Here is a 12274-nt window from a genome sequence, read left to right as displayed (position 1 = left end):
CACACACACACACACATATGTATGTATGTATGTATATATGTATAGTTCACAAAAACTGCAAATTTGTTTCAAATCATTTGTGTCAGTTTTTAAAATGCACTATTTTTAAATTTTTAAACTTAATATTTTTAATTAAAATTAATTTAATTTAATTAAAATATTTTTAAACTTTAAAAAAATTGGATAAGTCATTTGGCAGAGAAGTCTGTGAGATTGCTGTGGTACAGTGAGGACCTGGGTTTGAATCTATTGTTCATTCCCAATGCATCCTTCTGAAAAATCACACAAGTTAATTTGATACTTATTATGGATCTGTGGACTCATAAATGTCACTGGGCCTTGGTGAGAAAGGAATTCTTAATTCAAAGGGGAGAAAAAAGGAGGGGAAGAAGTTATCATGGTATATTAAGAAAGTAGAATCAAACAGGGGGAGAGCATAGTGAAAATCAGTGGAAGCAGCTGCATAAATGATGTTGTCAGTGAAATATACTATAGACCACTGAGACAGAAAGAAGATATAGATGAGGAGCTAAAGAAACATCCAAGACTACAACAGAGTCACCTACTCCTTTCCCATCAAATCCATCTGTATGGTTTCTCCTATATTTCTTGGGTCAGAGATTACCTCTTTACAGGAGGTGTCAAGTTATCTTCATGAGTATAAAATCAAACAGATCCCTCAGATCCACAAGTAATATTTTCTTCCCTCTTTCCTTTTCAGCCAGAGAATAGCAATGAGTGCTTCGTGTGTACAGATGGAGGTAAACTGTTCTGCTGTGACTCCTGTCCCAGATCCTTCCATGGGGACTGCCACATCCCTGCTGTTTCACAGGAGAATGGGTGAGATGAGATTCCAATATGTAAAGTCTGGCGGGGCGAGTGTGAGGTCCCCGTGGAGCTCAAGCTTCTAGGGTCCCAGGCTATTTGTTAGAGGGACAACTCCTCTTTAAGGGAAATATTCCTGAAATGGATGGCTCTGGGGACACCCAGTTTCCCAGAGATGTAACTGTGTTAGCTATCGGGAATAGTACAGGAACTCATGTACTAGAGAGGGGGTGACCACATCACACAGCTCTGCGTTTGACCCGTAGTAATTCAGGAAAAGTTGGGAGTACTAATCATTTGAATGGGATGGTGGGGCCTAATGTGCCATAGCTGGCCAACATCAGGACCTTGGCTCCATCAGGGGTTCAATGCTAGACCACTGATGGAGCCAAGGACCTTTAGAGAGAAGGATGGAGAGAAGGAGATGCCCATTGTATTCTTAATAAGAATTGGCATTATTTATAATAATCAATAATTATGATATTATGTATATTATATAATATGATATATAATAATAATTAATAATAATGTGAGTGATGGCATCAGCCAAAGATACAGGATATATATTCATGGATTTTTAGGTATTTAATAAATGTTTACTGATTGACTGACTGTTTCTTTGACCTCTCAGTGCACAGTGGTTCTGCACTTTTTGCATAATAAGAATGAATAAGGAGAAGAGGAGCTCATACAATAAATCCTGCCAATTGGAATCGGAGGCTCTAAAACACCAGATGTGCTTTGAGCAGCAGGTGGTAAGTCAGGATGCTATCCCTTGTGAAGATCGGGTCCTTTCTGATTGCATAGTGACCATCAGCCTTTCTGCTGCCATGAACACACAGAAACATACACACAAATGCACACAGTCCGGTCACTAGGAAAGTGACTGGAATGTTCCCATTTCACTTAGACCCCTGTCTTTCAGGGCAAAGGAGACTTTTGGCCCACTTTCTGCATCTTCAAAATACCAAGAAGTCTTGTATTGTAAACAGAAAATACCCTGCACCAAATGTTTTTTAGGATACAAATCAATAAAAGAGATCATTTTGGTCAGTGTTCCAAGACAAGGCAGAGAGAAGCATCATGAAGCAAGAGGAAGTCAGAGTTAAGGATATTTCCTTTTTAATTTTTTTAAAGCTTTTATTTTCAAAACATATGCACAGATAATTTTTCAGAATTGATCCTTGCATAGACTTGTGTTCAGAATTTTCCCCTCCTCCATCCTACCCCTTACCCTAGATGGTAAGCAATCTAATATATGTTATACATATTAAAATATATGTTAAATCCAATATATGTAAACATATTTATACAATTCTCTTACTGCATAAGAAAAATCTGATCAAAAAGGAAAGAAAATGAGTAAGAAAACAAAATGCCAGCGAACAACAACAAAAAAGATCCACACTCAAATTCCCACGGTTCTTTCTCTGGGGGTAGATGGCTCTCTTCATCACAAGATCATTGGAACTAGTTTGGATCATCTCATTGTTGAAAAGAGCCACATCTATCAGAACTGATCTTGCTATTACCGTGTACAATGATCTCCTGGTTCTGCTCAATTCACTAGCATCAGTTCTAAAGCTATTTCCACAAGTTTGAAAATACACGATTATGCTGGGGCCACAGCCATTAAGTCACTGGTCTTAGGGGCAGTCTGTTGAGATTCCAAGTCAGGGAAAGAATACTTCTTAATCTACTCATCTATTGTCGGCCTCAGGGTCCAGAATGGGTGGGCTCTGTCTTTTGGTGGGTCTGGCAGAGTTAAAGGGGATGTCCATTCATATGGAATTAGACAAGACCTCATCTTCAGTGAAGTCACTCATGTCAAATAAGGGAACATCCAGGAACTCCCTTCTTCTGCTACCTCACTAGCATGGTCAGCTTGCCACTGAATGCATCAGGTCTTCAGTCTTTGGAGACATGAGGTGAGACTCCCCAATTGGCCTGGCTTTATTTGTCTCATACACAAGCTTTATCTTCTGCAGAAATGTGAGTATCTCCTGATGAAAATGTATTGCTGCAGAGAAAGCATGCTCTTTGCTACAGATCCACGCAATGTAAGTAACAGTGATTCAAATAATATTCTTACCTCTGAGGGCCAAATTATTAAACATTCGCTAAACTCCCACTGCCTGCCAAGCCCCATGCTGGGCACTGATCACCCAGGCACAGAACAGAAAGGACACCTCGCAGCCAAATAATGTTGCCAAATATATAGCCCAAAGTGCTGATACCTTGGATTCACTTGCTTTCCATGTGGGGCTGGACATCCTGATTGTTTCACCAGATGGAAGCAGCCACTGTGTGAGAGCTGATGTCCTTTCCATGTTTTTGTCAACAGTTTACGGCGTATTCCAAGTGTGTCAGAGAACCCATGTGGCTGGACCTGATAAAGAAGCGGCTCAGTGACGAGACCTATAATACAGTAGAGGGGTTTGTCCTGGATATGCGCCTGATTTTTAACAACTGCAAGAAATTTAACAAGGTGAGTAGCACTGCCTGCTTCCTGGTGCCCTGGCCTCCTAACACCTGGCTCTAGACTCTGACTTCTCTTTACTGCCTCTCCCTTCAGTTCTTCTCATCTTCTCTTTCTCTGCTATCTGCTCGGACCACTCAGTGCCCGACTTGCCCTACCTACCATATTCTGTGCCCTCGTCCTTGTTGCCTGGCTGTCCGCCTCCTGGTCCACTGCTCACCTCACCTGGGTAGAAAGCATCCACTGTGATTCCAATAAACTTCAGCCATCCTTAACTAAAGCACCCATGGTTACAAGGGGCTGGTCTCTCATCTTATTCCCATTTGGGGCATCTAGTGGGGGTTGCCTGCTCTGGATGAGTCTTTTCACTCCCAAAGCTAAGCTTTAAGTTCCTTGATTTCTGGATACTTCTTCCTAGACATTTCCTTCCCAGGCTAATCTTCTTCTCCTCCCCCATTTCAAGTCCAGTGTTGTGGTCTGGCTGGTCCCCTGACCTGTACTACTGAGGGAGATGGAAAATTACTCTCTGAAACTGAACCATGCACAGTAAGTTATAGGCCTCGGTAGGCCATGGTCGTTGGAAGATCTTGGCCGGTGGACCACAAAGATGTCATGCAGGAGCCTCAAAACTCTCGTACCTTTCTCCAGGAGGGAAGCGCAAGTACTCTCTGTGAGCCTGGAGGTCCACAGAATCTTATTTATGCTAATTATTGTCATTGGGCTCATCCCTGAAAACAGAGGGAGAAAAAAATCAAAATTCTGGATTTCTTCCACAGTAGATACAAGTGCTAGGAAATCTATCCAGACCATAGTATTCATTCATGTTTATGATAGGATAGAAAGAAATGATGGGTAAAAACATCCACACACAAAAAACAAAGAAAGATCACCTATTTGGAGTTTGCTGCTTATACCTACCAATTCTCTGGCCAGCTACCCCTAGAACTCAGCATACTACTTGCTCCCTCTTTATTCTCCCTTGACCCCCATAACTGAGAAAGTTCACCATTCTAACAGGCCCAGGGTTCTGCCGTCACCAATTCCAGCCGTACATGAAGCCTGGATAGGAGGGCCAGATAATTCCATTGAAATAATTTTTCAATTACTATTTTTAAATGTTAATTATTTTTCTATTAAAGAAGCACTTTCTTTACCTTTCTACCTCCCTTCCATTGAGAAGGAAAGAGAAGGAAGGAAGGAAGGAAGGAAGGAAGGAAGGAAGGAAGGAAGGAAGGAAGGAAGGAAGGAAGCAAAAGCTGTTATAACAAATAAATATATTTCCACATTGGCTATATCCAAACATGTATGTCTCATTTTGCCTTTTGAGCCCATCATCTCTTTGTTAGGAAGTGACACTCTCCATTAGCCCTCGGGAATTGTGGTTTCTCATTGCATAAATCAGAGTTCTCAAGTTTTTCAAACTTGTCTTTCTTTTTATGGTATAAATTGCTCCCTTCATTCTGCATCAGTTCATATAAGTCTTTCCAGGTTTCCCTGAAACCATCCCATTTGTTGTTTCTACAGCATAATAATATTTCATCTCATTCATATGCTATAACTTATTCATCTCTTCCCTAACTGATAGATATCCCCTCTGTTTCCAGTTCTTTGCCACCACAAAAAAAGAGTTGCTATCAATATTTTTGAACATATGGTTCCTTTTTCTCTCTTTTTAATCTCTTTTGGATATAAGCCTAATAGTAGTATCACCGAGTGGAAAACCATACACAGCTCATGACTTTTGGGGTAAAGTTCCAAATTGCTTGCCAGAATAATTGTATCAATTCACAGTTCCACTAATCATGGTTCCTGTTGTCCATTGTCTAAGCCAGAGCTTCTTAAACTTTTCCCACTCACTACTCCATTTTTACATGACCCCAGGTGTATAGGTATATAAAACAGGTATCGAAATCAAACATTTACTGATAATAAATTATAATTTCACCACCTCCACATTCATTTGTGGAACCCATTTAGGATCACAACCCACAATTTAAGAAGCTTTGATCTAAATGGTGAGGTGGCACAGCTGATAGAACATGGTATGGGAGTCTGAAAAACCTGAATTTAAATTCTACCTCAGCTACCTACTGTGTGGCCCTGGGCAAGTCACTTACCCTCTGCCTTCCTCCATTTCCCCCATCTATACATTAGAAATGATCATTTTTATCTCCCAGGATTGTTGTAATGACCAAATCATATAATATCTGCAAAGTTCTATGTAAACATTAGCTCTTGTTTTCTTTCAGGACAACCAGTTTGGTCATCTGGGAGCAAAGATGAAGGAAAAGTTTGAGAAGGATTTCAAAGAAGTCTTTAATATTGAGAAATAATACTAAATGGAACAACAGATCTTTCTATGACTCTTCATTAGTTATGAGCCGATCTAATTCTGTGTGTTGCTTCCTCCTTGGCTGGAATTACAAGATCTGACCTCTCCACTGGCCTTCCTCATTCTGACCCATCAGTCATCAGCTCTACTGAAACCCTAGAAGTCTTCTCTTTCTATTTCAATTTGGACTTTTCTGGTTGGTTTAACAAGCAATTGTCATGCTCAATAGTAATATTGAAACATTTCTCCAACAGATTTTACAGCAGAGAATGCTTTTTGTTACACTCCTAAAATACCCAAAACAATTCCATGTGAGCGCATTAGTCTGAAATTGCTATTTTCATCCATCCATCCATTTATTCATTCATTCATACACAAATCACTTATTTACAAGAGACTAGGAATGACTATTATCTGGAAGGGATCTCACAGGCCATTTTAGCACTGTGCTCCCCTACTCTCCCCTCCCCATTTCGCATATGAAGAAATGTTGTGGGGGGGGGGGTGGAGCCAAGATGGGAGAGAATACACACACTTCATTCTGAGCTCCTAAGAAATAGTCCAAAATGGATGTATTGTCCATTACTTCACATGTGTAAAGATTCCAATGATTCGTGCAAGTTTTGAAGTCCTGCAATAGTTTCATCAACAATTTTTCATCTCAGGAAATCCAATGATTCCTGGTGGTTATAAAGTTCTGTAATAGTCTTGTTATCAGCTGTGCCTTTTCAGCCATTTGCCTGCCTTGTGAAGCAAATTCAGCTGCTGGCTCTTTACATTTGGCAGCAATCTGGTGAATCAAGTCTTTCTATCTCAGACTGTTCTATCTAACCTTGTTAGATGTGGGTTTTTGTTGTTGTTCTAATCTTGGTCAAATTACAGTTTGACCTTCTTCTGAGACATGGATCAGCCCATCTGAAGCTTTGGTAGCTGTCAGCACACCACACCCACCCCTTGCATGGATTGAGAGCCTTCACCCGTTTCTCAGCCTGAAGCAGCTTAGATTGAGACTCTCTCCCCTACTCCTGATGTAATTTGGACTGATATGGGGGCAGTGGGAAAGTGGTTGATGAATTACTGTTAAAATTACAACTGTACTATGTGCATTTAAAATTTGGGGTGGAAATTGTTAAATTGTATAACTACTGCTGTTGTGGATGTATAGGAACTTTATATGTGGATGGTTATTTGATGCTTTAACTTTGAAACCCCTTATTCTGTTTGAGTTGCCCTGGCAGCCTTAGTGTTTGGGACCTTTTTTTTGGAAACAACCAGAAATCAGGTGCCTTGGCACTTGGCAGTCTGTAACCCCAGGTTTTTAAGTGGTATCTCAACCTTCTCAAAGGACGTTTCAGGCCTCTAAAAGTTCGGAGTTTGCCTGCCTTGATGGTCTAACTATGCATACTCTCATAGCTCTGCTCAGGAACCTGTATCCTAGTGGCTGCCCTGTCTATTCCTCTGGGCAGGAGCTACTCCAAGCCTCACCCTTCTCCCCTGCAGTGGGGTGCCCCTCTGAATGGGCAGCATGACTGTCTTGAGCATTGCTACTTCCTATATAAGCAGAGACTGAGTTAAGTGCACAAATGACTGCAGACCACCTAACACAGTGAACTGTCCATCACAAACTGGATTCTCTGGCTGAGATGGTGCTCCATCTGTCATGCTGCAATAGGGAGCCTTTGTACTGCTGTTAATTCTGGGGTTGTCAGGGAGAGACTTGCCCTTGCCACATAAGTCCTTGCATTTTTCTACTTCTATTTTGGTTTATTTGCCTCAAATAGGGTTGGTCAACATTATGGTTCTGGGACCTTCCAGGTATCTAGGGGAAAGCAATTCAATGATTTGAACTGTTGTGCCACAGTTCCCTTAATGGTCCTGTCCCAGTTTCCCAAAATGGCCCTGCCTCAGTTTCCCTGAGTTATTCTGCCTCAGTTCCCCTGTTTGCAAGTTTCCCCCTCCTGTTCATTAGGACTAATATAACTTAGGGCTCGTTACTTGTAAATGTGCCAACTCCAGATAAAGGGGGAGTTCAACAAAACCTTTGGGCAACCAACCTCCTATGGGCTTCAAGATCCTCCTGGCCCGGCTGATGGCCAGGGCTGGCAGCGCCTTTCAGAAGTTTGTGTGATTCTTCCATAAGCCTTGAGCTATTCTTTGTTTCAGAACTGCTCTCTAACTCACTTCGAGAGGACTCCCTCATATGATCCTCTTTCCTGTTTCTTTTTCTTGCTGGAATGAAATCCCTCACTGAGACTGCTGCCAGCGATGTGCCAAGGTGAACACTGCCTATCCCCAATCTGTGCCTTCTCTGCATCCCCGAGGACTCACACCTGGGGACACTGGGAAGTCGATTTCACCGACATGGAAACCCGGTTTCAAGGACATCATTTTCTTTTGCTTTTTGTTGACACCTTCTCAGGTTGGCCCAAAGTCTTTCCTGTAAAATCAGAATCTGCTTTGGTTGTTGCCAAGGAACTTGTGACTGAGATCATCCCCAGGTTTGGACTCCCTTTCTCTCTGGAGTCTGACAGTGGCCCGGCTTTTGTTTCTGATGCTGTTCACTCCCTGGCACAGGCCCTCGGGTCCCAGTGGTGCCTTCACTGTGCCTATGGACCACAGAATTAGGGTCAGGTAGAAGGAATGAACAGGACACTTGAGGAGCACATTTCTAAGTTCCGGTTGGGAACTGGCGAGACCTGGGTAGGAGCCTATTGGGTGTTCCAGCCCCATTCTTCCCCACATGGGGCAGGACGGCTCTTAGGATGTTACTAATGATTCCCTTGTCAAGTCCCTGCAAGCTCTCCAGGACACCCGGGCAGTGGTCAGGGCTCTCTTTTGAGCCCCCGCCTACTGGACTGGACCTCTAACCGGGGGATTGGATCCTGACCAGAACATTTCCTCGTGGCTCTTCATTGGAACCCCATGGGACCGGCCCCCACCAGATCATCTTCTCCAATCCCTCAGCAGTGAAGGTAGCCGACCATAAAACATGGATCCATCGTTCCCATGTGACCCTGCTCCTGAGGCATCTGCAGGACTGGCTCAGGAAGATGGTGTTTTCATGCCTTATCCCCTTTTATGGCCTGATGCTCTCTCTTGCTTCTCCTGCCCCATTGGGGAAGCCTGGCCGTTATTCTCCCCATTGATATGTGTGGAACCTAATAAGAACTGCTGGGGGGAGGTGATGGCCCAGAATGAGACTTATGGGCAGCCATGGTTCTAACTGGCCCTATACCAGCTCTTGGAAATCCCCTCCCTCCTGCTGACATTGTTTTACAGCACTCATGGAAAATGGTCCTTCAAAGTAAAGGGAAGGGAGTGTGGAAACACGGCCCTCCCCTTGTATGGATGTGGGTCTGTGAGCATGGAGACAGGATTGGGGAAAACCCAGTACTGTATGTGCCCAGTGGATGGACTGTCTAAGTGTCAGAGGTCGGGCCAGTATCACGGTGGGTCATGGGGCTGTGAGACCAGTGCAGAGTGGCTCTCTGAGGGAGGTGAGGACTCCTACATTAAGATGCATAGATTAACACCAGCACAATAGTTTCAGAAGGAAGGCACCTGCAATCCCACTGCAGTCACAATGAGAGAATGGTACGATGAGGCCTGGGGATTGGGAAGGACATGGGGTACCAGATTTTCTGTGGCAGGAAGAGATTTGGGAGCCCTGTTCACAATCCACAGAAGGACCCTCCCGAGGGAAAACATCCTCATAGGCCTTTATGTAGTTATTAATCCCCCTCCTTTACCCCAAGACCAGACGCAACCACTTCTCATTTGGGAGGGGAAACCACAACACTTGTCCCCTCATCCCCTCAGCCTCCACTCCCTGGAGCACTGCTGTCTCCCTATAAGACCTTTATGTCAGCCCTTGATGGAATATACTGGCTGATAAACCTGACCAGCCCCACCCTCTCCACAAGCTGTTAGCTCTGTCTGGACTCTGCCCCCCTTTACTTTATGGGCATAGGCTTAAATGCCACCTTGGGGGCAGGCCCCCCCCCCCCACCCATCCATAATCTTTCACTCTCAGCCGAGAACCTGTCCCCAGAGTGCACCGCCCACGTTCCCAGGTTAACTTTGGGAAGGGTGGAGGGTGAGGCTCGGTGCTTCAAATCGGAAGGTTACAATCTGGAGCGCCAGGGTAACCTGGCTGATCCATGGGGACAGCCAGCTGTTAGCTGGACCAGGATTTAAAGGACCTGGAAAATCCTTCTTGGAGAACTCCCTGAACTCCTTGGCAGAGGTGGGCCTTCAAACCACAATTTGATGTTCCTCTTTCCTTTTTCTAATCAAATTTACCAAGGGTTTATCTAAGTTGTTGGTTTTTTCATAGAACCAGCTCCTAGTTTTACTTACTAATTCAATAAATTTTTTACTTTCAATTTTATTAATCTCTCCTTTTATTTTTAGAATTTCAAGTTTAGTGTTTGACCGGGGGGGTTTTAATTTGCTCTTTTTCTAGCTTTTTTAGTTGCAAGCCCAATTATTGATTTTCTCTTTCTCTATTTTATGCAAGTAGGCCTCTAGAGATATAAAATTCCCTTTATTATCACTTTGGCTGCATCCCACATATTTTGGTGTGTCATCTAATTATTGTCATTTTCTTGGGTGAAAAAATTAATTGTATCTATAATTTGCTATTTCACCCAATCATTATTTAGTATGAGATTATTTACTTTCCAATTACTTTTTGGTCTATTTTCCAAATAGACTTTTTATTGAATGTAATTTTCATTGCATTGTGATCTGAAAAGGATGCATTTACTATTTCTGCCTTACTGCATTTGAATTTGAGGGTTTTATGTACTAATATATGGTCAATTTCTGTATGGGTTGCATGAACTGCCAAAAAAAACAGTGTACTCCTTTCTGTCTCCATTTAGTTTTCTCCAAAGATCTATCATACCTAACTTTTCCAGTATTCTATTTACCTCTTTAACTTCTGCCTTATTTATTTTGTGGTTTGATTTATCCAGTTCTGAGAGTGCAAGGTTGAGATCTCCCACTATTACAGTTTTGCTATCTATTTCTTCTTGCAGCTCTCTTAACTTCTCCTTTAGGAATTTAGATGCTATACCACTTGGTGCATATATATTTAGTATTGATATTGCTTCATTATCTGTGCTACACTTTAGCAAGATATAGTTTCCTTCCTTATCTCTTTTAATTAGATCAATTTTTGCTTTTGCTTGATCTGAGATCAGGATAGCTCCTCCTGCTTATTTTTATTTCACCTGAAGCATAGTAGATTCTGCTCCAGCCTTTTACCTTTACTCTGTATGTATTGCTCTTTACCTGGATTGTTTCTGTCCATCTCTGTGCATCATGTACGCTGGAAAATAAATGCCAGCTTGGAGATTGAAGGAAGCATGCCCACAGGAAGGGCCTGCCCTCCAGCAAGGAGCCAGGGAAAGAGCAGCACAGCCCCCAGATGGTCAGTTCTATACCAGGAAAAAGAGGATGCAATTATGTGGTTTATCTATAGGATGATTCCTAAAGGTCATGGAGTCTTTGTAAAGTGCCTGGCTCATAGGAGGAGTTTAATAAATGCTTATTTCCTTCTTCCTCTTTCTATATCTTATGGATTTTTTCAGAATATAAATTATTTCTTTAAAAATGATAATTGTGGAAATATGGATTTAACATATATTGGATTCCTTGCCATCCAGGGGAGAGGATAGGAGAGGGAGGGAAAAATTTGCAAAAGCAAATGTTGAATATTATCCATGGCTATGCTGTATGTGTGTATATTTATAGGTGAAATGCATATGTTTTTAATATATATTCGATTACTTGTAGGGAGAGAAAAAAACAGGATACAAGGTTTTGCCAAAGATAAATGTTGAAAACTACCTGTGTATATATTTTGAAAATAAAATAAATAAATAAATACAGGGGTTCTCTCACATTCTGCCTCCCCCCACACAATCAGGGCAATCATTGGATTAAACACATATTTCTACCATGTTTAACATATATTGGATTACTTGCCATCTGAGGAGGGGGTGGAGGAAGGGGAGAAATTGGAACACAAAGTTTTGCAAAGGTTAATGTTGAAAAATTATCCATGCATATGTTTTGAAAACAAAAAGCTTTAATATAAAAAAAAAAAATCAGGGCAATCCAAGTCAGTAGCTCCTTGGAGCAAATTCAGGTTTTGAGTAGCAACCTAGCCCCAGCAAGGGCATTTACCTAGACAAGAACTGCAGCAGATGAAATGTTGTCGTATTGAAAATTAATCCAGTCTAAGCCTCTTTTTTTAAAAAAAATGGAGAAATTGAGGCCCAGAGAAGGGATTTTCCCAAGATATCAGAGAGAGCAAAGGTCACACCCAAATCTAGAAAGTGAAACTAGAGAAATCAAGAGTGTTGTGGAGACAACCACATCGCTCCAAGATAGGGACTGTGAGTTCATAACCACCAACAAGATAACAGGAGGCATGGATCAATGAGAGCCAAAGCCTTATGGTTAAGAATAAAAATGGGACAGCAAGGAGGACCTTCACCTTCTTTTTCAGAAGAGTGTCTCCCTCCACTAACATCCTCCTCTGCCACAAATTACCTGGGCAACCTGGGACTCACTATCTGCTCAAGTCTCCATTTCTCTCTGTGAAATGTATTTTGTACATACCCCTT

The 12274-nt window shown here is 42.1% G+C and overlaps 1 protein-coding gene across 1 annotated transcript in view; it reads left to right on the top strand.

The window, feature by feature from the left end:
- Positions 1–8137, top strand: part of LOC105750570 (nuclear body protein SP140-like protein) — a gene marked incomplete at its 5' end in the record, with an annotated part of 44762 nt that extends 36625 nt beyond the window's left edge. Inside the window, 5 exons of the mRNA XM_031969294.1 lie at positions 722–840; positions 1457–1580; positions 2814–2885; positions 3170–3313; positions 5554–8137. Of these exons, the coding sequence (XP_031825154.1) occupies positions 722–840; positions 1457–1580; positions 2814–2885; positions 3170–3313; positions 5554–5637 (543 nt within the window). The remainder of the gene's footprint in view (positions 1–721; positions 841–1456; positions 1581–2813; positions 2886–3169; positions 3314–5553) is intronic.
- Between the last annotated feature and the right edge of the window lie 4137 nt (positions 8138–12274).

The sequence above is a fragment of the Sarcophilus harrisii genome, chromosome 4 (assembly GCF_902635505.1).
Source record: "Sarcophilus harrisii chromosome 4, mSarHar1.11, whole genome shotgun sequence".
NCBI lineage: Eukaryota > Metazoa > Chordata > Mammalia > Dasyuromorphia > Dasyuridae > Sarcophilus > Sarcophilus harrisii.
This window is presented reverse-complemented; position numbering and strand designations above follow the sequence as displayed.